General features: G+C 39.5%; 1 protein-coding gene across 1 annotated transcript in view; it reads right to left on the bottom strand.

Annotated features, from left to right (window-relative positions):
* The window catches only part of IL1RAPL2 (interleukin 1 receptor accessory protein like 2), a gene marked incomplete at both ends in the record, with an annotated part of 1,477,463 nt that overhangs the window by 21,581 nt on the left and 1,427,961 nt on the right, over nucleotides 1–27,921 (bottom strand). Inside the window, one exon of the mRNA XM_079764395.1 lies at nucleotides 10,389–10,532. Within this exon, the coding sequence (XP_079620521.1) occupies nucleotides 10,389–10,532 (144 nt within the window). The remainder of the gene's footprint in view (nucleotides 1–10,388; nucleotides 10,533–27,921) is intronic.

The raw sequence follows: 27,921 nt of genomic DNA, 5'->3' as shown, positions 1-27,921 counted from the left end.
TACCATTTGTGGCAGCATGAATGGAATTGAGTTTATTTTGCTAAGTGAATCAGTCAGAAAAACAAACACCATATGATTTCACTTATATGTGGAATCTAAAGAAACATATAAATGAACAACATAAAACAGAAATAGATCATAGATACAGAGAACAGACTGATGGTACCTAGAGGGGAGGAAGGTTGGGTTAGAGAAGTACAAATTGGAAGTTAAAAATAATAATGGGGATGTAAATTATAGCATAATAAATATAGTTTATAATATTATAATAACTATGTATGGTGCACGCTGAGTACTGGAAATATCAGGGGAACACTTTATAAAGTACATGATTGGCTAACCACTGTGCTGTATAACTGAAACTAATACAAAATATTGAATGTGAACTGTAATTTAAACATTTTTAAATAAAACATAAAAATAAATTATAAAAAGTAAAAAAACACAAAAAGGCAGTTTTATAAGAACTCTCAGTAAATGCAACATTAGATATGAATCAAAGAGAAAACATGAAAGAAATGTATATAGGTAAAACTAAGTTTTGTCTAAGAGATGCCAAAATACTTAAAGAAATGAAAAATTTGGTAGGGTATATAGCTGACATTTGGCATAATGAAACTGAATGTTTCTAAAAGAGATTTAATATTCATTTATGCATCCTCACTGTGTACCTACTCACTTTTAATATTGCATATAGCTAGTACACAAATTGTGTACTAGCAAGTTTCTATATAGTGATATTAACTATTTTAACTCTCTTTCCTAAAGAAAATCCTTGAAGTCTCCTCCCCATCACATTGGATTTACCCCCTTAAAACAATTGGTTTATAATCAAAACATAAAATGTTCTTATCAAAATATTCTACCTTACTTGTCATTTTGACCACATGGGCCACATTGGAGATAAAGAATAGTTGATCCCTGAAATCTCTCTCTCTCTCTCTCTCTCTCTCTCTCTCTCTCTCTCTCTCTCTCTCATCCTAATATGCAAATATACTGAACAGCAGAACAACTGAACAACCAAACAACTGGTCGCTATGATGTGCACTGACCACCAGGGCCACGTGCAGAACATGGTGGGCATCAGCTGCAGCGGGATGGTAAAGCAGGTGAGTGGGGTGCCAGAACAAGGTGGGGCAGGGTGCCAGTCGTCGTCATTGGGGTGAACCTCTGGTGGTTACTGAAAATTCTTTGGTCCTGCATGCTGTGGTCCCACCTGGTGCTTGCACCCACTGCCAGCACCAGTCCCAATCTCTCAGTGCTGTCAGTGGGTGTGAGCAATGGCTGCTGGCCATGATCACTCCTGAGGGCTTCTCCACTTCCCCCTGTTCCTGAGGGGCAATTGGGACAGCAGCTGCCACTCACACCGACTGACAGGACCTGCCCTGCTCACACCCACTGCTGGTGCAGGCCCCAATCGCTCTGCGCCATCAGCTGATGCAAGCAGGACAGGCGCTGTCAGTGCATGGGAGCAGAGGCGGCAGGAGCGGGGCTTCCAGCAGACAGGGGCCATGGGGCCATGATGGGAGAAGCCAGGCTGGGGCATGGAGGATGGGCCGAGACCCACCCCTGTGCTCACTACAGCCTCATGGCCCACAGTTCTTTCAAGTTGCACAAATTCATGTACTGGGACCCTAGTCATATAATATTTGCATTAATTTATTCTTACAAATCTGTACTACAACTAATTAGTTAGTCTGAGTTATTGGGCATGGGTTATGAAAGAAATTGTTAAAGATTAACTTAATAAATTGTATCATTTCTTACAGAGAGTATTAATAAGTCACTTATAATCAAGACTCAAAACAAATGAATTATAGTAGCCTTCCTTTCAAATTCTTTCATATAAACAATGCATCTTTTCCATTCCTAATTGGATACTTTAACCACTTATTGGCATTTGGGAACCAGTGACATTTTTCTCAGTCACATATGTATCTAGTTATTTTACGTGCACAGGTAAAATCATGGGTTTTTGAATATTAATTGTTGTATATAAAAACTGAGGGTAAGTGAACAAATTTTTATATATATTGTTGGAGCATGTAATTATGCTCAGAACAGGCTCTAATTTCCCATTTTGAAAATACAGCTCTATAAATATTTATAAAACTTTCAAATGGGCTGCTATAACTGTTGAGTAAATACACTACTTTGATAATGAGCATGCATATGTACACATTGAACATAATTTTTCTAATTTACTAGCCTACTTAATAAAAGAGTAATATGCAAATTGACCCTAACTCCGATACACCCACAAGCCACGCCCACAAGCCAATCAGAGTGAGTATGCAAATTAACCCAACCAAAATGGCTACAGCCACAGAGAAAGTAGGAGGGAGGCTTGGGTTTCCAAGGTGATAGAAGAAGCCAAGATTTCCCCTGCCCTGTCCAGCTTAAGCCTCCACTCAAGGCTACAAAGTTTCAATTATAGAAGGTAAACCAATCCAAACAGAAATGGCTGCTGGCAATGGAGCAAGCAGGAGGCTTGGCTCCGCTCCAGGATACAAAGTTTCAATTGTAGAATGTAAATAAATTCCACATACCAGGGCCTCCGCTTGGGTCGCCAGGGGACGTGGCTGGCCTGCAAACCACCAAAGGCCCCTCGCTCAGGCCGCCCCACACCCCAAGGGAACCCCCACCCTGATCCGGGACACCAGGGCAAACAAGCTGGCCCCCACCTGTGCACCAGGCCACTATCCTATCTAATAAAAGAGTTATATGCAGATTGACCATCACTCCAACACAAAATATAGCTGCCCCCATGTGGTCAAAGATCCTGCCCCCATGTGGACACAAGATGGCCACCACAAGATGGCCAGCAGGGGAGGGCAGTTGGAAGGCACCAGGCTTGCAAGGGAAGGCAGTTGGAGGCAATCAACCTTGCAGGGGAGGGCAGTTAGGGGTAACCAGTCCAGCAGAAGAGGGAAGTTGGGGGCAAACAGGCTGGCAGGGGAGCAGTTAGACATCAATCAGGCTGGCATGAGAGTGGTTAGGGGGTGATCAGGCTAGCAAGCAGGCGAGCAGTTGGGATCCAGAAGTCCTGGATTGTAAGAGGGATGTCTGACTGCCTAAAGACATCCCTCGAGGGGTCCCAGATTGGAGAGGGTGCAGGCTGGGCTGAAGGACACCCCCCCACCCCCGTGCACGAATTTCATGCACCGGGCCTCTAGTGAAAACATAAAAGTCAATTAAAGCCCACTCATATCATTGTTTTCATTAATAGTAGCAATAAAACCAAAATTAAGGATTCCTAAAAAATTTTGATCTTACAGTCACCACTCTTCCCTTATTCTATCACTATAAAATAAAACAAAATAATAAACCCATCTATTTTGAGGTAAGACTGTGATCTTAAAATAATAAAAGCTCTAACCTTCATAATTTAAATATAATTAAAAGCTAAGAATTAAACCTGCCTTTTAAAGTGATGACTTACAGTTGGACTTTTTTTTTTTTTTATCTTGACTTACCTAAGGCATTTCACACACATGTTCCAAGGCTTACAATAGTTTTTGGGTGAGGATTTTATGCACATGGAGTGACATGCCATAATTTTTTTATTGGTATTGAATGAAAATATCAATTTGTTCTCTTGAAAAAATTAAATCATTTTTACATTTTCAAAGAAACAAGGCTCAATAAAATGCTTTATTGATATTAAATAGCCATAATATTTCTAATGGTCTTAAATGGAAAACATAAGAAAATTATAGGCCACATTCTGAATTTCTATCCTTTTAATTCACCTTTGATAATGGTGATGTATTCATCAAAAATATGTGGGACTTCCCTTACCAGTTTGGCTCAGTGGATAGAGCATCAGCCTGCAGACTGAAGGGTCCCAGGTTCGCTTCCAGTCAAGGCCATGTACCTTGGTTGTGGGCACATCCCCAGTAGGGGGTGTGCAGGGGGCAGCTGATCGATGTTTCTCTCTCATTCATGTTTCTAACTCTCATCCCTCTCCCTTCCTCTCTGTAAAAAATCAATAAAATATATTTTAAAAAAAGAAAATGACAAGGTGTATAAAAATATGTGGGATAGATGTACCTTGAGCTTTAAAAATAATATTTTCATGTTTTTTTAAAATCAGTTTCTTCAATGAATTGCTTTTTTTCTAGATGTCAATAATGGCTAAGCTAGAGAAGCCGGGGAAGATGGTGGTGTAGGTAAACACTGGTACTAGCCACTTCCCACACCACATCAAAATTTCAACTAAAATACAGAATAACCATCATCCAGAAACACTGGAAAGCTGGCTGAATGGAAGTCCTACAACTAGAGAAATAAAGAAGAAAGCACAGTGAGATTGGTAGGAGGTGCAGAGGTGCAGAACAAGCTGGTCTGGTACCCATTGTGCTGCTTTTTTAATCAGGAGGGAGATCATCCTGCAAAGGACACCTCGAGAAGCAAGGGGTCCCAGTCCCACACGAGACCCCCAGGCCATAGTCCCAGAGCTGGGAAAATAAGTCCCTATGGGCAGTAAGAACTATGGGCTGTAAAAACCAATGTGGATTGGGGCTCAGTGACACAGGAGCTGCTGGAGACCAAGCTGTTCCTTTTAAAAGGCCAGCACCACGAACTGAACTTACAAGGTCTCACTTCCTCTGAGCTCTAGCAGCAGGGCAAGGCTCTGGGGAAAACAGACACATATGAGGAGGAACTGGATTGTCTGGCATCGGGCAGGAATTCCAGGGCAGCTTTCTCACAGACAGAGGTGCTCACAGGGATCATTGTTCCTATGCTAGGACCAACACAGTCACAGAGCTGACTTGCAGCCATTTCTGTTTGCTCCACCATGGTGATTTCCTAAGATCCCATCTCATCCAATTTACAACCCCACTCAAGCTGTGTGCAGCAGCTTTTTCATATGAATGGCTTGTCTTTGCTCAGGCTAAAACCTCTCAAACAAGCTGCAGATGGGTCAGGGAGCCCCAAACCTATCAATAAAAGGCCCAAGACCCAGCACCAGAACCAGCCTGCCTTGATTCATAGCTGGGCCTCCTCTGGGCACTTCCAAATCTGATACAAAGAGGAGGAATCTGCAGATCTCTCTGTAGCTCTTGCCGGGTGGCCCCAGGAAGTGGTTGACTTTGAACCTCCCCAGAGACCCAAGAGCCAGTGTACCCAGTGGTCAGTGTCAAACCATACCAGATTACAACTCTACACATCCATAGGGACACACTCAAGGGGCAGACTCAGTGAGCACCAAAGCCCCACTGAAGCAAGTCCTACTCCATAGGGATGTCTCCTGCACAGCAGCTCTCACAGTAGTCACAGCTGGTCCTCACAGCCAATTGGCCTGGAGGCCAATTCCTCCCAGTGGCACCAACAGCAATCAAGTCTCAACTACAACCAGCCTGTGCTCACAGCTCACAAAGGGGTGCACCTCGAACTCCCAGCTCAGCTGACTGGGGATGCTCAGCCAGTAGGCCCTATAGAACACCTATTATACAAGGCCACTCTATCAACTCAAGGATACATAGCAGCTCTACCCAATACATAGAAACAAACACAGGGAAGCTGCCAAAATGTGGAGACAAAGAAACATGTCACAATTGGAAGAAATGGAAGAAAACTATAGAATTCAAAACCATGGTTATAAGGTTACTCAAGAATCTTCTAGAAATCTTCAAAAAATGGAAAAGGACCAGTCAGAAATTAAGCATACACTGACTGAAATAAATAATAATATACAAGGATTCAATAGTAGACTAGAGGATTCTGAGAATCAAATCAACAATTTGAAATATGAGGAAGCAAAAAACAAAAAACCACCCAACCAGAAGAGCAAAAAGAAAAAAAATCCAACAATATGAATATATTGTAAGGAGCCTCTGGGACAACTTCAAATGTACAAACATTTGCATTATGGGGGTGCCAGAAGGAGAAGAAAGAGCAAGAAATTGAAAACCTACTTGAAGAAATAATAACAGAAAACTTTCCCTGCCTGGTGAAAGAAATAGACTTACAAGTCCAGGAAGCACAGAGTGTCCCAAACAAGAGGAACCCAAAGAGGATCACACCAAGACACATCATAATTAAAATGCCAAGGGCAAAAGACAAAGAGAGAATCTTAAAAGCAGCAAGAGAAGAGCTCTTAGTTACCTACAAGGGAATACCCATAGGACTGTCAGCTGATTTCTCAACAGAAACTATGCAGGCCAGAAGGGAGTGGCAAGAAATATTCAAAGTGATGAATAGCTAGGACCTACAACCAAGATTACTCTACCCAGCAAAGCTATCATTTAGAATAGGAAGTCAGATAAAGAGCTTCAGAGACAAGAAGAGGTTAAAGGGATTCATTACCACTAAACCAGTATTATATGAAATTTGGAAGGGTATTCTTTAAGAAGAGGAAGAAGGAAAAGATAAAGATAAAAAATATGAACAACAAAATGGCAACAAATGCATACCTTTCAACATTTTAATCTAAAAATCAAAATAAATGAATAAGAAGTCTAATGAACAAAATGAACCGGTGAATAAAATAGAATCAGAGGCATGGAAATGGAACAGACTGATGATTCTCAGAGGAAAGGGGGTGGGGGATAGAAACAGATGAGACAAAGATCTTATATGCATGTATGGATTATCTATGTACACAGACAATAGGCTGGTGAAGGCCTGGGATAGGGCAGGAACCTTGTGGAGGGGGACAATGGGGGAAAAAAGAGGGACATCTGTAATAATCTAAACAATAAAGATTAAAAATAAAACGAATGGCTAAACAACTCCATCCTGTTTTCCATGGCTGTACCAGTTTACATTCCCACCAGCAGTGAATGAGGGTCTTTTTCCTCCACAGCATCTTCAACACTTGCTATTACTTGTCTTGTTGATAATAGCCATTCTAACAGGTGTAAGGTGGTATTGATGCCGTTGTAATATCTTGGTTATTATTTAACAGGAAAGGAGGAAAGGGAAGACTACATAAAGTCATGCCATTTACTAGTATACAGCTTTGCTAGAAAGGCTGCATTTAACATTCTCCAAATCTGTTCCCCAATTTTTGATGGGGGAAGGGACTGGACAAAAGCAGTATAGACGCATGCCCAGTAAAGTATGAGTGACGTGAGAAGGTGATTACCCATCAATCTCACCTGGATGCTGAACTGCACCTGACTGCGACATGGAATTGAAGCTCTGGTCACTGGCCTTGCTTCTAGATTTGCTGTAACCTCAACTGCACCTTTTCTAGGACTGGCTTTAGAGCCAGTGGACTTTGGAACCTGAGAAATGTAACTTCACACAAATAAAGCCTTTGTTCACATCTCATATTTTTGCTGTGGCTTCTGAAATATTTTATTTTAGCAGTACCCCAAGAACCTCATTCCCACTCCTGTCTGGGAAATCTAGCCCATTAATTCCTTCTGCAACAATATCTCATTTTCTTCTTTTTTTTATTGAATTTATTGGGGTGATATTGGTTAATAACATTTTTTAGTTTTCAGGTATACATTTCTAAAATATGTCATTTGTATATCATATTGTGTGTTCTGATGTGTGGAATCTAATGGAGCAAACAAACTAACAAAATAGGAACAGACTCATAGAACAGACTGGTAGTTATCAGAGGGGAGGTGGGTTGTGGGACTGGGTGAAAAAGGTGAAGGTATTAAGCAAAAACAAACAACATCAAAGACACAGACAACAGAATGGTGATTAATGGAGAAGAAGGGTGGTATAGGGAGGATAAATGGTGATGAAAGGAATCTTGTAGTTTTGATTTGCATGTCCCTAATAACTAGTGAAGTTGAGCATCTTTTCATATATCTGTTGGCCATTTGTATGTCTTCTTGGGAGAAGTGTCTGTTCAAGTCCTCTGTCAATTTTCAACTAGAGTGTTTGTTCATTTGATAATGATATGTAGAGTTCTTTATATCTTTTGGATATTAATCCATTGTTGAATCTGTTGTTTGCAAACATCTCCCAATCAGTTCTTTGCTTTTTGTTGTCAATTTCTTTTGCTGTGCAGAAGCTTCTTAGTTTGATATAATCACACTCATTTATTTTTGCCTTTTTAAAATTTAGTTTTATTATTGACTGTATTACAGATGTCCCCCATTTCCACCTACCTTTGCCACCCACCATGCAGCCCCAGCCCCACCCCAGGCCTCCACCACGCTATTGTCTGTGTCCTTGGGCTATGCATGTATGCATATAATTTCTTTGCTTATCTCTTCCTGCCCACGCCCCCCACCCCACCGAATCCCTCCCTTCTGAGATCAGTCAGTCTGTCCCATGCATCCATGCCTCTGGACCTATTTTGTTTGTCAGTTATTTTGTTCATTAGATTCCACGTGTGAGGTCATGTGATTGGCTTATTGTCTTTTTCTGATTGGCTTATTTCCCTTAACATAATAATCTCTTTCTTCCCTTGCCTTTTAGGTCAAATTCATGAAATCTGCTCTGAGACCAAGGTTTATGAGTTATGTTTTTTAAAAATATATATTTTTATTGATTTCAGAGAGAAAGGGAGGGGGAGAGAAGAGAGAGAGAGAGAGAGAGAGATCAATGATGAGAGAGAATCATTGATTGGCTGCCCCGTGCATGCCCTGCACTGGGGATCGAGCCTGCAACCTGGGCATATGCCCTGACCAGGAATTGAAACGGTGACCTCTTGGTTCCTGGGTCGACGCTCAACTGCTGAGCTACACCCAGCTGGGCTATATAAGTTATGTTTTATTTTATGTGATTTATTGTTTCAGATGTTATATTTAGGGTTTCAATCCATTTTGAGTTAATTTTTGTATATGGGGACAAATTATAATCTAGTTTCATTCTTTTGCATGTGGCTTTCCAATTTTCCCCGCACCATTTATTAAAGAGGCTTTCCTTTCTCCATTATAGGTTTTAGGCTCCTGGCATAGCCACTGTGGAAAAGAGTATGGATGGAGGTTCCTAAAAAAGTTAAGAATAGAGTTACCATGTAACCCAGCAACCCATGCTCTGGGTATCAACTTGAAAAATTTTAAAACATTTTCCCCAAAGACATATGCACCCTTATGTTCATTGCAACATTATTTTCAGTGGCCAAAATATTTTTAAAAACTGAAGTGTCCTTTGATAGGTGATTGCATAAAGAAGATTTGGTACATATATACAAAGGAATACTACTCAGCCATAAGAAAAGATGAAATACTACCATTTGTCACAACATGGATGGACCTTGAAAATATGCTCAACAAAATAAGTCAGACAGAAAAAGTTAAGAACCATATAATTTCACTTATATGTGGGATTTAAAACTTAAAGCAACAAATGAGCAAACAAGAAATACAAAGGAACAAAACCTCAGACACAGACAACAGTATGGTAGTTACCAGAGAGAAGGGAGTGGGGATTAGAGCCAATAATGGGGGTCAAATATATGGTGACAAAAGATGATTTGGCTTTGATTGGTGGGCACATAATTCAATATACAGAACATGTATCATAGAAACATATACTTGAAACCTACATAATCTTATTAAACAATGTCAACCAATAAAATTAATAAAAAGAAGAATGGCTAAAATTATCTATATCTAAATTTGAATTTCCTATGGGAAAATGAAATTGAGCTATTTTATAGAGAGTGGAACAGAGGGGGAGATACACAGAGAGAAACATTGATGTGAGAGAGAGACTGATTGATTGGTTGCCTCTGGTACATGCCCTAAGAGGGGCTGAACCTGCAACCGAGGTACCTGCCCTTGACCGGAATTGAATCTGAGAACCTTCAGTCTGTGGGCTGATGATCTATCCACTGAGCCAAACGAGCTAGGGCTGGAATTGATTTTTAATTTGTTTCTTAGCAAGGTAAAGAGCTTTGACAGCAATTGTTTTTTTATACTGACCAACTTATGTCTCCTTGTTAAACTGTTTAATTGGAAATAATTTCAAACATATAGGAACATTACAAAAATAAAACTATTTCAAAGAACTATCCTTTACCCAGATTCATCTACTGTTAATATTTTCTACCCTTTGCTCTCTTTCTTGATAGATAAGTAAATTTTTTCTGAACAATTTGAGAATAGGTTCCATTAGTCATAGTCCTTTAACTGTAAATGTTTCTTCATGTATTTCCTAAGAATAGGGATATTCTCTTACATAATCATAGACTTTTTGTTGAGGTTTTTTTTTTGTTTGTTTGTTTGTTTTTTGAGAGAGGGAGAAAGGGAGATGGAGGGAGAGATAGAAACATTGATGCATCAACATCCATAGGCGGCCTCCTGCACGCCCCCTGCTGGGGATCGAGCCTGCAACCCGGGCATGCCTGACCTGGAATGGAACCAGTGATCTTCTGGTGCATGGGTCTATGCTCAACCACTGAGCAACACTGACTGGGCACACCTTCAGGCCTTTTAATTGAACTTGAACAATAGGAAACAGCTTACCATCAGTAGTTTCATCATCTCCAAAATGCTGTCTGTAGAAGAGCATCAGTTCAATATTGTAGCATTTGTAGATGATCACGGACAGTACAAAGAGAAGGAGGATTGCTCCTACACCTCCTGCAAGCTCAATTTTATAGATTAAATCTGGAAGAAACATAATAAACAGGAAAAGGTAATGAAATCACTAATGCTTGAGATCGTGTCATAAATCTGGTCTGTAAAATATACAACACATTCTCTTTCTCTTTCCAAAAGACTCTTTTTTAATGCAGTAAGTAACTTTGTTTTTATTATGTTTGTGTAAATCAAATATTGGAAAAATTTACTCTCCTCTAAAGATTGGAGTAAGTTTACTCTTGAAAGTGATAAGTCTATATGCAAAGGAATAGTCACTCCCAATTTGCTTTGAACATGGGTGAATCTCACATATATACTTTTGATTTAGTTGTGTTTCAGGAAACTATCAGAGCTGCCTTTTTTTCTGGGTCCAGGGACAAGATTTTGTCTTTTCTGTTAAATTCTACTACTGGCTTAGAAAGATTAAAATCTAGTACTTTTCAAGCCACAGACCCTATTCTCCTATAGAACAGCACCATAAAATTAGTCACAGAATCAAATAAAATTTAACAAGCTTGCAGGATTTAACTGTTTAATTTAACCCTAGGAGAACATAATTCAATAGATGGTAAGCAGAGGGAATTAGCTCATCCATTTTTCCTACTTATTTGAATAAGTGGCTATAATATGTATGTGATATAATATGCCCAGAGAGGCTAAAAGAGAATGAAAATGAAATATCCAGGTTAATCACTTGGTGTATTCAGCTAACACCAGGCTACTTGATAGCAGCCTCAGGCTGCTCCAGTGGGGCACCCCTGGACCTCTTGGAGTTCCAACAATTAAATCAGCCTGTAATGTAAGGACACGTGATGTACATCAGGCTCAGGGAAAATGACTTACCTGTGACTTAATTTGTGATATTAAGAAATCTAGGGTTTATCATAAAAAGAGGGTATAGTATCATGGAATTAAGAGAAATGGGAAATCATATGAGAATTCACAATGTGAATTCAGCAATGTCCAGAGTAGAAATCCTGAATCTGAAAGACACCAGACTACATACATATTTTCCACTGTGAGACAGGGACATTCATTGGTCTCAAGATAGTATAGATAAAATCGACTAAAAGATTACCCCTTAATCTCATTGCATAATTACCAAGTGAGTCTTTTATTACTAATTCAGTTTACCATATAACTAGAAACTGGAAAAGGAAGTGGCATTCTAGTATATACATCAGTTGCTTAAGAGTTTGGTTGGCATCAATCAGCCTCCCTGGATGGATCAATTCTGGGGAACTTTCAAAATAAAATTTATGACTATGACTGACTGCCATTTTTTAAGGTTTTGTGACAACCATATCATCAACCTTCCCCTGGGAATGTCCCTTGTTTCTATAAAGGCTTATTATTTAAGAGAAATTAGAAGCATCAAACAGACCATCCAACCTCAGAGGGAAGATGAGTGTGTGTGTGTGGGGGGGGGGGTGAGAGAGAGAGAGAGAGAGAGAGAGAGAGAGAGAGAGATCAACCAAAAGACTTGTATGCATGCATATAAGCATAACCCATGGACACAGACACTAGGGGGTATAAGGGCATGTATGTGTGTGGAGGGGGGGTGGGAATGACCAGGGAGGGGCCAATGGGGAAAACGGAAACATGTGTAACACTTTAAACAATAAAGAATTTTTTAAAAGAGAGAAATTAGTCATGCTCAATATAACCATTTAAGATTCAGAAGAAAAAAAACATAAACATATAGTATACAATATAAGTAATGCATAATTATAGATTAAAAATTTTTTCAACTACTCTATTCTTTAAGTAAACCTTGAGGGTAAGAATTGTTGGTCCAAATTCATAGGTGAAGAATCTGAGACTCAGTAGTTTAATTCACTTACCCAAAATCATACACTTAAGAAATGACCAAGATGGGACTTGAGCCAGATATGCTAAGTTCAAATTCAAGTCTTTTTTGGCTTACACTACAGCTTTATAAGCTCCACCCTAGAAAGTGACAACTAAATTATTCTCCCTGTTCCTCCATATTGTTAATGCTTCTCACGAACACATGACTTACAGAAATTTTGGCTCCTCTGTCCTTTTGATTTTAAAGAAAGCAGCTGAACTACATACAATTCACCAGTACAATCACAGGACTGAGTAAATGTCAGACACTTCATTAGAGGCTACTGAAGAAACCTGTAGCTGTACCACAGAGGAAGGAGTGGCTTCCTAGCATTCAAAATATTAAGGAAAGTTTTAGGGTTTATGAGGAGAGATGGAATTTGGTCTTAGAAAAGAGGTGGAGTGAGAGAGAAGACAGTGGTGGGCAGAGATAGATAGCATGGGTATTAAAGAAAGTCACTGAATGGAAATGTAAGAAACATAAATAAATATCACTCTTTTATAGTAAGGTGAGAGGGAAAAGGGTAGTAAAAGGAAAGGAGTGAAGTTGCTGTGAGAAACAAAATATGTTAATAAGGAACATTATGAAGGGACACATAATGAGTAAGGATAGGAAACTGGAATCTATCTTTCTACTGCCTGCTGTGAAATGTGGTCATTTTGAAAATTAAGTCACAAAATTTTAGGTAAAAAAAGTCCTAGCCCATATTAGCTCTGCCTCCTGCCCTCTCTTTAGAAAGTGATTCCCCAGGAACCACTGCTTGCCTTTATGTGGGTGGTAAGACAGACTTGCTCTGTGGGGCTGCAATACCACAATCTGCTTGTTTTTCTCACCACCTTACATGTATTATGCATTCTTTTTAAATTAAACTTATTGGGGTGACATGGGTCAGCCTGAACATATAGGTTTCAGGTGTGGGTTTCTATATTATGCATCTTAAAAATATATTTGTATTGATTTCAGAGAGGAAGGGAAAGGGAGAGAGAGGTAGAAACATCAATGATGAGCGAGAATCATTGGTCGGTCAGCTGCCTCCTGCACACCCCACACTGGGGATCAAGGCCACAACCAGGGCATTTGCCTTTGACTAGAATCAAACCCGGGACCCTTCAGTCCACAGGCCGATGCTCTATCCACTGAGCGAAACCAGCTAGGGCTATATTATGCATTCTTAACAGCCAGTGTTAAATTGACAGAGCAATGGGATTCTTTTTTGTTGCTGTTACTCTAAAACTGACTTCTCTTTGATCTTAGGACTTTGATTGACTTGATTAAAAATATTTTCCTGCTACAAAATATTCATTTTATGTTTTTAAAAATTTGGGGCTCTCCCTTTCTCTCTCTCTCTCTCTCTCTCTCTCTCTCTCTCTCTCTCTCTCGTCTTTGTATCTCTTTCATCAGACAGCTTTTAACTGTTTTCAGTCACTGAATGAGAAATTTTCAGCAATTTCTACATTATTTACAGATTAAAGTTACTATTGGTAGATGGAAAACTTTAGCAGCGGGAATAATTTGTGCTCCCAAGTAACAGACATCTTTTTCACTTTTTTCAGCAGTAAATTTATGGAAGAAAACTGTGGTGTGAAAAGTACCTTTGTGGATTTGGGGTCCATTTTATAAAAATGTTTTTGAAAGATATTACCTAATGAAGGCTGTTTATGTTGAAAACTGTAGATCTAGTTCCTGAGACTCAACCAGTATTCTTTGATTCAGCCCAGGCAGTGACATTAAAAAAGAAACATTTATCCTATAATCAGAGGGCAGAAGTGCCATCACCTAGATGACATCTGGATTTTCTTCTGTCTTCTGTTTTCAACTTCCATTTTCCATCTCAGATGGGTCTATACTTCTAGGGATATTTCCTGACTGAGAAAGTGAAAGCCATTTTATTTGCACTGTGCCTTGTACACACTTCACAAAAATAACTACATCCAGAAAAGCAAATACTTATGGGATTGTAACTCTTTCTAGACACATAAAGTACAATTATAGTTCTTTTTAATCTTCTTAGTTTGGAATTAAAATATTTTTTTTTACTTTGATCAGAAAGATCAGACATTATAGACTGGGAAAAACAGCAGATGAAGCCAAGGGACTGGAGAGAGGGAAGGTTAGAAATATTTTGAGCTTGCTCATGAATTGGGAATCAGGTTAGGAGATTCCACCTGAGGGTTTCTTAGAGCTGTTGGGATTTCAAACTGGAACAATAACACTGGGATGAAGATAGAGAGGTGCTAAAGAGAGGGTGAGAAAGAAAGATTCTGTGTTCAGTGATATGCTTAACTTTTTGGAAAGAGTGTATGCACAAAGAAGGAATAATTATCAGAATTTCTTTAGCATCAGTTCAGAGTCTTTGTTCAATTCCCCGCCCCCCCCAAAAAAAAATTAGAATGGCCATCTTACTGAAATGTTAGCTGTACTTATTGTCAAATAATTTATCAGAGAGTGATGAAGTGATAGTACAGGTAAAAGATGCATAGGTAAAACCTCTTGTTACAGAAAAACCTGACCTTGTTAACTGGATATATTAGACTTCAGATTTTATTTTAGGAAAGGCCTTTTCAGTTTATGAAAGGATTCATCAAATTCTTCTTCTTCATAATGATCACTTAGGGTATTTTTTATACTTGACTCATAGCTCATCAGGAAGTTATTGCTCTGTGAAACAAGCCATATTCATATTGCAGGTGGAAAAACTACAGCCACTGAGGCTAGGCTATGATGTGAGAAACCCTGTGTTCATCTCCAAAGAAACTATCTGAAGTTTTACAAGACCAGCCAGATCTTTGTCTAATTTAAAATTTGTCCCAGTGATCCCACTTATAGGAATATATCCCAAGAAACTAGAAACACCAATCAGAAAGGATATATGCACCCCTATGTTCACAGCAGCACAATTTACCATAGCTAAGATTTGGAAACAGTCTAAATGTCCATCAGCAGATGAGTGGATTATAAAACTATGGTACATCTACACAATAGAATACTACGCTGCTATAAAAAAGAATGAAGTCTTACCATTTGCAGCAGCATGGATGGATCTGGAGAGCATTATGTTAAGTGAAATAAGCCAGGCAATGAAAGAAAAATACCACATGATCTCACTCATTTATGGAAAATAAAGAACATTATAACCTGATGAACAAAAAGATAGATACAGAGGCAGTAAAGCATGGAACAGACTGTCAAATTAAAGCGGGAAGGCTGGGGAGTGTTGGGGAGGGGAGGAAAGAGATCAACCAAAGGACTTGTATGCATGCATATAAGCACAACCAATGGACACAAGACACTGGTGCGGGGGGGATGAGGGCATGCGACAGGGGGTAGGGGAGGCCGGGGGAAGGTCAATGGGGAAAAAAAAGGAGATATATGTACTACTATGTGTAATACTTTAAACAAAAACAATAAAAAAATAAAATAAAAAAATAAAATAAAATAAAGAGATTTTGGTTAACTTCTCTGAAATTAAAAATAAATAAATAAATAAAATGTCAGAGGCCAGCTGGCATGGCTCAGTGGTTGAGCATCGACCTATAACTCAGAAGGTCATAGTTCTATTCCTGGTCAGGGCACATGCCTAGGTTGCGGGCTCCAGATCCGGTGTGGACCATGTAGGAGGTAGCTGATCAATGATTATCTCATATCATCTATGTTTCTATCTCTCTCTTCCTCTCCCTTCATCTCTGAAATCAACAAAAATATTTTCTAAAAAATATTGGCACATAGCCATGGTATTTTTGTGTGTTTTTTTTCTGGAGCTCCACCATATTGTAGTGAGCCCCTAAGGTAAATGGAGCAAGGGAAGATGAACTTTATCTTTCTAGAAAGCACAGTGAAAAAATTTAACTGCTACCTAAAACAGAGTGAAAACTGGTATACTGTGAGTAAAAATTAAGTTTTTGACTTATATAATGTTTCAGAAAGGTAGAGATAAATACTTTAAAAATGATTTTATATTCAATCTTTTACTTCACTTGAAACCTTTGAAGTTCTCATATCCATGTGTTCACATTCCAGCAAGCATGGCAATAATCTTCTAGAAAAGAGTAGAGGCTGCCTCTTTAAAGCAAGGAATATATTCTGTGACCTGTGTTTTGTTATTTATACTCTCCAGCCCTCATTTTTTAAATTTTAAATATTGGCCTAGCCCCTTAGGTCTTTAATTTGCAATCCCCAATCTGGAAAGTGAATGTATTTGGAAACAGAACACATTTAGATAACCCAGAGCAAACACTAATCAAGCAAGATCACAGATAAATTCTCTTTTTACCAATCCCTGTTATCCATCTACCACCTTATTTTACTGGTCCTCTAGGAGGACAATTTTTACCTAACAAATATTTCTGAGCACTTACTATGTTCTATGCAGTAGGTATATAGCAGTAAATAAGGCAGAGCAAGTCCCTGTTTTCATGGAGTTTACATTCTAGTGGTGGAGGGAAACAAAAAGCAAACAAGTAATGTGACACCAAATAAGTAATGAACATAATAAATACAACTAAGTTAGAGAAAAAAGAAAGCATGATGATCAGTCCCTCAACAAATGAGTGGATCAAGAAAGTTTCTTGTATCAGGCCTCTATATCCGTGCACTCAGGGGGGGTCCCTCAGCCTGGCCTGCACCCCCTTGCAGGCAGGGAGCACTGGGGTGATATCTGACTGATGGCTTAGGCTTGTTCCCCATGGGAGCAGGCCTAAGCCAACATTCAGACATCCTTAGAGCTGCCGCGGAGGTGGGAGAGGTTCCCACCACCACTGCTGTGCTACCTAGACATGAGCCCAGCTTCTGGCTGAGCTGCACTTCCCCTATGGGAGCGCATTGACCACCAGGGGACAGCTCCTGCATTGAGCAACTTCCCCCTGGTGGTTAGTGCGTGTCATAGCGACCGGTCATTCTGCCGTTCAGTCTATTTGCATATTACCCTTTTATTATATAGGAGATATATACATTGAGTAGCCAGATTATTATGATCTCTGAACGCATAATAATCGTTATGCCGGCCTGGTTGCCTCTAACTGCCCTCCCCTGCAGGCCATCCTCCCTTGCTGGCCATCTTGTAGCAGCCATATTTTGGTGGCCATCTTGTGGCGGCCATCTTGTGGTGGCCATCTTTGACTACATGGGGCGGCCATCTTGTGTGAGGGTGTGAGGGTCAATTTGCATATTACCTCTGTATTAGATAGGATTTTACTTCAATAAGACCAAAAATTTTAAAAATAGAGTGATATGTAAAATAATTTTATATAGTGTGGCCATGGAATCCCTATCAATTAGGTAATATTTAAGCAGAGACTGGTATGAAAAGGGGGAATGAGTCCTGCAAATGGCTTAGGGAAGGATGTCTCTGGCAGAGTAAATACTAAGTGCATAGACCATGAGCCAGGATTGTGCTTTGTTAGCATGAGAAATTGAAAAGTGGCTAGTGCATGTTTTGTTTGAGGCAGATTGAGGTGACAATGAGATCAGAAATTACAACAGATTGTGCCATGCCTTTTAGGCCATGACAATGGTTTGAGGTTTTATTCTAAGTATAATAGTGAGGCATCTGTAATTGGAGGGTTCTGATTAGAGGAAAAATATGATCTGACTTACATATGAAAGGATCATTCTGACTGCTGTGATAATAGACTGTATGTAAAGTTGGGGGGAGTACCAAGTTCACTTAGGCTATTGTGGTGAGCTAGGCAATTGATGCTGGTGGCTCAAACCAGAGTGGTAGCAGGGAAGGTAAAGAAAATGATTGGAGTCAGTGTATTTTGAAAGTAGAGCCATGAAACTTGCTTGTGGACCAGATATATCATTTGAGTAGAGAAAAAAAAAAGTTAAGGATGACTGAACAACTGGAAGGATGTTGATGGCTATGGAGAAGAAACCTGGTGGATTGGGTTTATAGAGAGCATAAATCAGGAGTCCTGTTTCAAACAAGTGAAGGTTGATATGTCTACTAGTGGAGAATTTTTTAATAAGTTGCATAACATTTATTCACTACTACTGAAGGCCAATGCTATGTCAATTATATTTTTTCCAATGTTTTTTATTAAGGTATTATATGTGTACATATCTTACCATTGCCCCCCCCACCCCACTCCCATATATGCCCTCACCCCGCAGAGTTTTGCGTCCATTGGTTATGCTTATATGCATGCATACAAGTCCTTCGGTTGATCTCTTATCTTCCCTACCTCTCCCTAACCTTCCTGCTGTAATTTGACAGTCTGTTCCATGCTTTACTGCCTCTGTATCTATCTTTTTTTGTAATGTTCTTTATTATCCATAAATGAGTGAGATCATGTGGTATTTTTCTTTCATTGACTGGCTTATTTCACTCAGCATAATGTTCTCCAATTCCATCCAGGTTGCTGCAAATGGTAAGAATTCCTTCTTTTTTATGGCAGCATAGTATTCCATTGTGTAGATGTACCATAGTTTTCTGATCCAGTCATCTGCTGATGGGCACCTAGGCTGTTTCCAGATCTTAGCTATTGTAAATTGTGCTGCTATGAACATAGGGGTGCATGTGTCATTTCTTATTGGTGTTCCCAGTTTCTTAGGATATATTCCTAGGAGTGGGATTACTGGGTAAAATGGGAGTTCCATTTCAGTTTTTTGAGGAAACTCCATACTGTTCTCCACAGTGGCTGCACCAGTCTGCATTCCCACCAGCAGTGCACGAGGGTTCCTTTTTCTCCGCATCCTCGCCAACACTTGTAGTTTGTTGATTTGTTGATGATAGCCATTCTGACAGGTGTGAGATGGTACCACATTGTTGTTTGATTTGCATCTCTCGGATAATTAGTGACGTTGAGCATGTTTTCATGTGTCTCTTGGCCTTCCTTCTGTCTTCTTTTGAAAAGATTCTATTTAGGTCCGTTGCCCATTATTTTATTGGATCATTTATCTTCCTGTTATTAAGTTGTATAAGCTGCCTGTAGATGTTGGAGATTAAACCTTTACCAGTGATACCATTTGCAAATATGTTCTCCCATACAGGGGGCTTTTTTCTTGTTCTGTTGATAGTTTCTTTTGCTGTAAAAAAAGCTTTTTATTTTGATGTAGTCCCATTTGTTTATTTTCTCTTTAGCTTCCATTGCCCTAGGGGCAGTATCTGTGAAGAAGTTCTTTTGGCATATATCTGAGATTTTGCTGCCTATGGATTCCTATAGTATTTTTATGGTTTCCCATCTTATGTTTAAGTCCTGTATCCATTTTGAGTTTATTTTTGTGTATAGTGTAAGTTGGTGATCTAGCTTCATTTTTTTCATGTATCTGTCCAATTTTCCCAAAACCATTTATTGAAGAGACTGTCTTGATTCCATTGTATGTTCATGCCTCCTTTGTCAAATATTAATTGAGCTTAGTGGTTTGGGTCAATATCTGGATTCTCTATTCTATTCCATTGATCTATATGTCTATTCTTGTGCCAGTACCAGGCTGTTTTGAGAATAGTGGCTTTGTAATACAGCTTGAAATCTGGTATTGAGATCCCTACTACTATATTCTTCTTTCTCAGGATTACTGTGGCTATTCGGGGTCTTTTTTTATTTCAGATGAATTTTTGGAGAGTTCTTTCAAGGTCTGTGAAGTATGCCGTTGGTATTTTAATGGGGAGTGCATTGAATCTATAGATTGCTTTGGGTAATATGGACATTTTAATGATGTTGATTCTACCAATCCATGAACATGGTATGTTCTTCCATCTGTTTACGTCTTCCTCTATCTCTTTCTTCAGTGTTCTGTAGTTTTCCGCGTATAGGTCTTTTAACTCCTGAGTTAAGTTTATTCCTAGGTATCTTAATTTTTTGATGTGATGGTAAATGGGATTGCCTTTTTAGTCTCTCTTTCTGTAAGTTCACTATTGGTGTATGGAAAGGCCATAGATTTCTTGGCATTAATTTTGATCCTGCTACATTGCGGAATTCATTTATTAAGTCTATTAGTTGTTTTTTTTCCAAGTGTGAATTGCTTTATTTTAATTCTACTGTTCCTATATCCATGAAACTTAGCTTTTTTTTCTCTCTCTTTTTTTAATTTCTTTATTGATTAAGGTATCACATATTTGTCCTCATGCCCCCATTCCCATTCCACACCCCTCCCCACACATGCCCCCACCCCCCTGTTGTCCCCAACCGCTGGTTAGGTGCATATGCTTGCACACAAGTCCTATGGTTGATCTCTCCCCTTTACCCCCACCCTCCCCTACCCTCCCTCTGAGGCCCGACAGTCTGATCCATGCCTCCTTGTTTCTGGGTCTGTTCTTGTTCATCAGTCTATGTTGTTCATTATTTCCACTAGATGAGTGAGATCATGTGCTATTAGAAATACACTTATAAGAACCAAAATTGAGACAAGCAATAATGGTTATGGTGACAGGAAATGAATCAGTCTGTAGTGAGTTTCTTTCTGGGCCAACAGTTCTTTTGAGACCCAATTACAATGTCCAACAGTTCCTTATGTGTACATGTCAGCACTGACATTACAGTTCTGAATGGTGGAAAAATGGTGGTAATGCAGGTCCAACTCTCTCTGGTTTGGTCCTGGGCAACCTGCAGTGATACACAGCTGCTAACTGCTAGTATGGGAAGGCCACGTCAGCGTCTTCCATCTCTGGACTGCTTCTCTTCTGTCTTCATGGCTGGAGTATTCCTGTCGATTCCTCTCTGTTGCTGGAATCCACATGGTCTCGGAGTTGTTTTCTGAAAATATACAAACATATTCTCGACCAAAAGTTAATAAAGGAATATTTTCTATAAATTTGACTTGGGATCCTATTTCATTTTTTGCCCAAATTATTTTCCTCTGGCTTGTTTTGACACCTTGTGTGCTTTTCATGGGTGTCTTGCTTTTAGCCTTACAATTAATATTCTAAAGTATTAATTTTCTAGATGTAATTTACTTACAGGTTATTTTTCTTTACATGATATTCTTCTACTATACCCTCCTTTTTTGATTTAAATGTAAGTCTATTAGTTTTTTGACGGAGTCTTTCGGATTTTTTATGTACAATATCATGTCGTCTGCAAATAAAGACAGCTTTACTTGTTCTTTTCCAATTTGGATACCTTTTATTTCTTCTTCTTTTCTAATTGCAATGGCTAATACTTTCAGTACTATGTCAAACAGGAGTGGTGAGAGTGGGCATCCCTGTCTTGTTCCAGTTCTTAGGGGAAATGTTTTAGTTTTTGTCCATTGAGTATGATGTTTGCTGTGGGTTTATCATATATCGCTTTTATTATGTTGAGGTATGAGCCTTCTATTCCCACCTTGTTGAGAGTTTTTATTAAAAAATGGTGTTGGATTTTGTCAAATGCTTTTTCTGCATAATTGATATGACTATGTGATTTTTATCTCTCAATTTGTTTATGTGATGTATCACGTTTATTGATTTGCGGATATTGTACCATCCTTGCATTCCTGGGATAAATCCTACTTGGTCATGGTGTATGATCTTTCTGATGTACTGCTGGATCTGATTTGCTAGAATTTTGTTGAGGATTTTGGCATCTATGTTCATGAGGGATATTGGTCTGTAATTCTCTTTCATTGTGTTGTCTTTATCTGGTTTTAGTATTAGGGTGATGCTGGCTTCATAGAAGGAGCTTGGAAGTGTTCCTTCCTCCTGAGTTTTTTGGAATAGTCTGAGGACGATAGGTTTCAGTTCTTCCTTGAATGTTTGGTAAAACTCTCCTGTGAAGCCTTCAGGCCCTGGGCTTTTGTTTGCCAGAAGCTTTTTGATGACTGCTTCAATTTCGTCTATATTTACTGCCTATTGAGCTGTTTAGATTCTTCCTGATTGATTTTTGGAGGGTTATATTTTTCTAGGAATATGTCCATTTCCTACATGTTGTCCAGTTTGTTGGAATAGAGTTGTTCATAGTATTTTGTAACAATCCTTTGTATCTCAGCAGGGTCTGTTGTTATTTCATCTCTTTCATTTCTGATTTTGTTTATTTGGGTCCTCTCTCTTTGCTTCTTGGTGAGCCTGGCTAGAGGTTCATCAATCTTGTTTATACTTTCAAAGAACCAGCTCTTGGTTTTGTTGATCTCTTGTATTGTTTCTTTGGTCTCTATGTTGTTTATCTCCGCTCTGATCTTTGTTGTTTCCTTTCTTCTGGTTACACTGGGCTTTTCTTGCTGCTCTTTTTCTAACTCTTTGAGTTGTAGGGTTAGGTAATTTATTACCATTGTTTCTTGTTTTTTTGCAATAGGCCTGTAGAGCTATGAACTTCCCTCTCAAGACTGCTTTCAATGTGAACCATAGATTTGGGATTGTTGTGTTTTCATTGTCATTTGTTGCCATGATGTTTTTTATTTCTTCCTTGATCTCTCTGGTGACCCAGTCCTTGTTTAATAGCATGTTGTTTAGTCTCCATGTGTTTGATTTCTTTTGATTGTATTTATTGTAGTGGATTTCCAGTTTTATGCCACTGTGATCTGAGAAGATGCTTGATATAATTTCTATCTTCTTGAATTTGAAGATACTTTGCCTGTGACCCAGCATATGGTCTATCTTTGAAAATGACCCATGTGCACTTGAGAAGAATGTATATTCTGTGGCTTTGGGATGAGATGTTCTGAAAAAAATGTCATTTAATTCCATCTGGTCTAGTGAGTCATTTAGGATTGATGTTTCTTTGCTGATTTTTTTGTTTAGAGGATTTGTCCAATGGTGATAGTGGGGTATTAAAGTCTCCTACTATGCTTGTGTTGCTATTAATCTCTCCCTTGATATCCTCCAGGAGTTTTTTTTTATGTATTTGGGTGCTCCTATATTGGGTATGTATATGTTTACCAGAATTATTTCTTCTGTTGGATTTCTCCCTTTAGTATTATGAAGTGGCCTTCCTTATCTCTTGTTATGTCATTTACTTTGAGGTCTATTTTGTCAGATATAAGTATTGCTACCCCAGCTTTTTTTCATTTCCATTTGCCTGAAATATATTTTTCCATCCCTTCACTTTCAATCTGTGTGAGTCTCTTGTTTTGAGGTGGGTCTCTTGTAGACAGCATATATATGGATCATGTTTTTTTTTTTTTTTTATCCATTCAGCCACTCGATGTCTTTTGATTGGAGCATTTAGTCCATTTACATTTAAAGTTATTACTGAAAGGTATTTGTTTGTCATCATATCTATTTTTGTGTCTGTATTCCTTCTTACCTGTTTATTTCTTCTTTTTACAGTATTCCCTTTAGCATTTCTTGCATTGCTGGTTTGGTGGTGATAAACTCCCTGAGCCTTATTTTGTCTTCAAAGCACCTGATTTCCCCTTCAATTTTGATTGATAGCCTTGCTGGATATAGTATTCTTGGATTCAGTCCTTTGCTTTGCAACACTTTGTATACCTCCTTCCATTCTCTTCTAGCTTGTTGTGTTTCTGTTGTGTAATCATTTGACAATCTGATGGTTGTACCTTTGTAGGTAACTCTCTGTCTCTCTCTTGCTGCCTTTAAGATTCTCTCTTTATCATTTATATTTGCCAGTGAAATTATGACATGTCTTTGTGTGGGTCTTTTGGGGTTGATCCTGCTTGGGACTCTCTGTACTTGTGTAACTTTTATCTTTCCCATATCCGGGAAGTTTTCTGTCATTATTTCTTCAAATAGATTTTCTAATCCCTGCTGCTCTTCTTGTCCTTCTGGAAGCCCTATTATATGCATGTTACTTCATTTCATGTTGTCCCAAAACTCCCTTAGGCTTTCCTCCTCCTTTTTTAATTTTTTCTCCAATTGCTGTACAGATTGAGCTTGTTTCTGTACCTGATCTTCTAACTCACTAATTCAGTCCTCTGCTTCTTCTAGTCTACTGTTGAAACTTTCCATGGTGTTTTTGATTGTAGCTATATCACTTTTCATTTCTTCCTGATTCTTGCATAAGTTGTTGATTTTCTCATCCATCTGATGTATAAATTCCACGACCATTACTCTGACCTCTTTTTCAGTCATGTTGCAAGCTTCAGTTTCACTAATTTCCCTTCTTGGAGACTCCTCATTTTCTTTCTCTTTGAGCTATTTCTTCTCCCCATTCTGACTATCACCAGAAAGTTCAAGCTTCAGTTTGCGTGGACCTGGGCCGAGTGCTGTGGGGCCTTCACTCCACCCGAGTTTCACTGAAGTGCTCTGACACTAGGACGTGTGGCTGCCATTGGTTGGTGGGAACCAGGCTTGCCCAGGGTCAATGTCCCCGGTGTTCTGTGTGGTCTCGTGTGCACACTTAGAATCAGGGGCCCTGTCTGCACCACACTGTTGGTGTGTGCCGAAAATGAGATCCTTAGCATATGCCAGGAGTCAGCGTTTCCCTGTGTTTGAACCAAGAATTGAGTGTCAGAGTCTCTGTTGCCTCTTGTGGTTTCTCATTGAGAATCAGGGTCCCTGTGTGTGCATGCACCAACAATTGGAGTCACTGACTCTTAGTGTGAATGCACTGTGAGTCAGGGATCCCAGGCAGCTGTGTCCAGCATTCCAAATTCCCTGAAGTAGAGCTGTGTCCTCTGTGTGCTCTCTCTACTGAGCCAAACCAGAGTAGGGCTTCACACACTCGCAAATTCCTGAAGGGGAGCTGCCTCCATGCACTCTCCCAGATTCCTCGAAGTGGGGCGGAGGGTGGAGGGCGGAGTCCGTCCTGCGCGCCAAGTTCCCCAAAAGGGAGCCCCTCTGTGAGTGCTCTAAGATTCCCTGAAGGGGAGCTGTGTTCCACAAGCCAAATTCCCCAAAATTCCCCGAAGGGGAGCCCTCTGTGCACGCTGTCAGATTTCCCCGAAGGGGAGCTGCGTCTGTCCCGCAAGCCAAATTCCCTAAAGGCGAGTGTGTACGGGCGCGGGCGCTCTGAAGCTTGGGCGAGGGGCGGGTCTATCAGTTACTATGGCACTATCTGTGAGCCTGCGGGGAGGGGGATAGGCTCTTTGACTCACAGAAATCTGCTGTCGGGAAGTCTGGATTCTTGTTGTCTGTTGGTCTGAAACTGTGATAGAAGTTCTCTGTCCCCAGTGGCTGCAGGGTCCTGGTTTGTGTCTGAAGCCAGGATCCTAGTCTCAGGAAGCTCTGTTTCTCAAGATAGCATGGTCTCCATGTCTGCACCAGCCTCCGAGAAGTGTCTGCTTTGTGCACGGGGCTCCACTGTCTAGGACTGCCTGGTTAGGCAGCCCCTTGGGAGACCTGCAGAATCTAACTGACCCTAGCTCATACACACACACACACCACAGACGTCTACACTCTCCTCTATGGGTTCCTCACTCACACTCTCTCTCTCCCTACCTTCCTGCTGTCTCCATCTTTTCAATCCTCAGCTGATTTCTCTCAATTAGATTTTTAATAGTTATTGAATAGGTAATTAGGTATACAACTACAACTTCGGAGTTTAGGCAGGAAGTTTAGGCTAGATATATAAATGTGTGAGTTATCAAACAATAAATGATTTTAAAAAAGCCTTGAGATGGAGATGGAATGAAATAATCTAAACCATCAACAAAATGAAAGAACAACCTCACTGAATGGGAGAACATATTCGCCAATGATACATTTGATGAGGGGTTAATATCCAAAGTTTATAAAGATCTTACAAACCTCAACTCCAAAAAACAAAACAATACAATTTAAAAATGGGAACAGGTCCTGAATAGACACTTCTACAAAGAGGATATACAGGTGGCCAATAGACATATGATAAGATGATCAATATCCATAATTATTAGAGAAATGCAAATTAAAACCACAATGATATATCACTTTACACCTGCCAGAATGGCTATCTATATATATAAAAGCCTAATATGCTAATTGTCCCTCTGACTGTTCAACTGGTTGCTATGATGTCCACTGACCACCAGGGGGCAGACTCTCCAACCGGTAGGTTAGCTTGCTGCTGGGGTCCAGCTGATCGGGACTGGGTGAGATGGGCCGGACACGGCCTGAAGCTCTCCTGCTGTCCCTCCCCAGCCCCTATCGTGCACCAGTGGGTTCCCTTGGCCTGGCCTGTGCTGTCTCGAATCCGGGACCCCTCAGGGGATGTCAGAGAGCCGTTTCAGCCCAATCCATACAGGCCAGGCCAAGGGACCCCACTAGTGCATGAATCCATGCACCGGGCCTTTAGTCACGAATAAATCAATAAACAATAAGTATTGGCTAGTATGTGTGGAAAAGGAAAACCGTGTGCACTGTTGGTGGGAATGCATATTGTTATAGCCACTGTGGAAAGCAGTATGGAGGTAAGTTGACAAACTGTCTTATGACCCTGTGATTCAACTTCTGGGAATATAATCAAAGAAACCTGAAACAATGATTTGAAATTATGTTCATTGCAGCATTATTTACAATAGCCAAGATTTAGAAGAAACCCAAGTGTCCATCAGTAGATGAGTGGATAAAAGAGTTGTGGTACATTTATACAATGGAATACTACTTGGCCATAAAAAGAAGAAATCTTACTCTTTGCAAGAGCATGGATGGACCTGGAGATTATTATGTTATGTGAAATAAGCCAGTCAGAGAAAAACAAGTACCATGTGATTTCACTTGTATGTGGAATCTAATGAACAAAATAAACTAACAAACAAAATATAAACAAACTCATACATAGAGAACAGACTGACAACTGTCAGAAGAAAAGGGGTTTGGGGGACTGGTGGAAAAAGTGAAGAGACTGAATAAAGAAAAAAACAAACAAACTCAAACACAGACATAAGTATGGTGATTACCAGAGAGAAAGGGGGGGTGGTGGGTGGTAGAAGGAGGTAAAGAGGGGATAAATAGTGATGGACAGATACTTTACTTTGGGGTGGTGGTGAACACACAACACAATATGCAGATTATGTATTATAGAATTATACAATGAGACATATAATTTTATTAACCAATATCATCCCTGTAAATTCAATATAAAATAAAGTAAATGACAATAGGGGACCTAAATCCTAGGGAACTCTATTATTTAGAGATCAGGAAGATGATAATTAATAGTATTCAGGGGTATTCATGATTTAGACACGTTTCCTTGCAGAAGCCATTAGACGTGGCAGTTTTACAGTATGCCTTGGTTTCTAATGTCAGATTATTAAAAATTTTAAGGGTTGCTAGTGATGGCCTTACTTATTAAAGAGAAATGGATTCACTTTATAACTTAAAATACACCTATTTCTATTTCCACTGACTGAATGAAAGGAGCACCATTATTTTTCTTCATAGCATGCTTTTAATTATAACATTATACATCTTTCATGCATAGTTTTAATGTTTGTCTTTCTCTGCACACTCACAGACTTGGGGATCTCTCTTATTCAGAGCTCTATTCTCCAGTGTTTGACACAATGCTTGCTACATGAACCTTAATAATAGAAGAGAACTTTCTTCATTCATTAACCAGAATGGGTTCTGAGTTTCTATTCGTTGCTAGACACTGCCTAAGTTGTACTGAGTATACAAAAGTGTATCAGACCCTGGCTTAGAGGAACTCTCAGGCTAAAATAAAACTGAGATGGACAGGAACAAAATGATTCTTGCTACAAGGTATCTACATATGATCAATGTCTGCCCTTCATGTAGGTGGATTAAGTGGTTGCCAATTGCATAGGGGA

Source organism: Cnephaeus nilssonii (genome assembly GCF_951640355.1).
Source record: "Cnephaeus nilssonii genome assembly, chromosome: X".
Taxonomy (NCBI): Eukaryota; Metazoa; Chordata; class Mammalia; order Chiroptera; family Vespertilionidae; genus Cnephaeus; species Cnephaeus nilssonii.
Note: the sequence above shows the minus strand (reverse complement) of the source record. Positions and strands in the feature narration are given on the sequence as shown.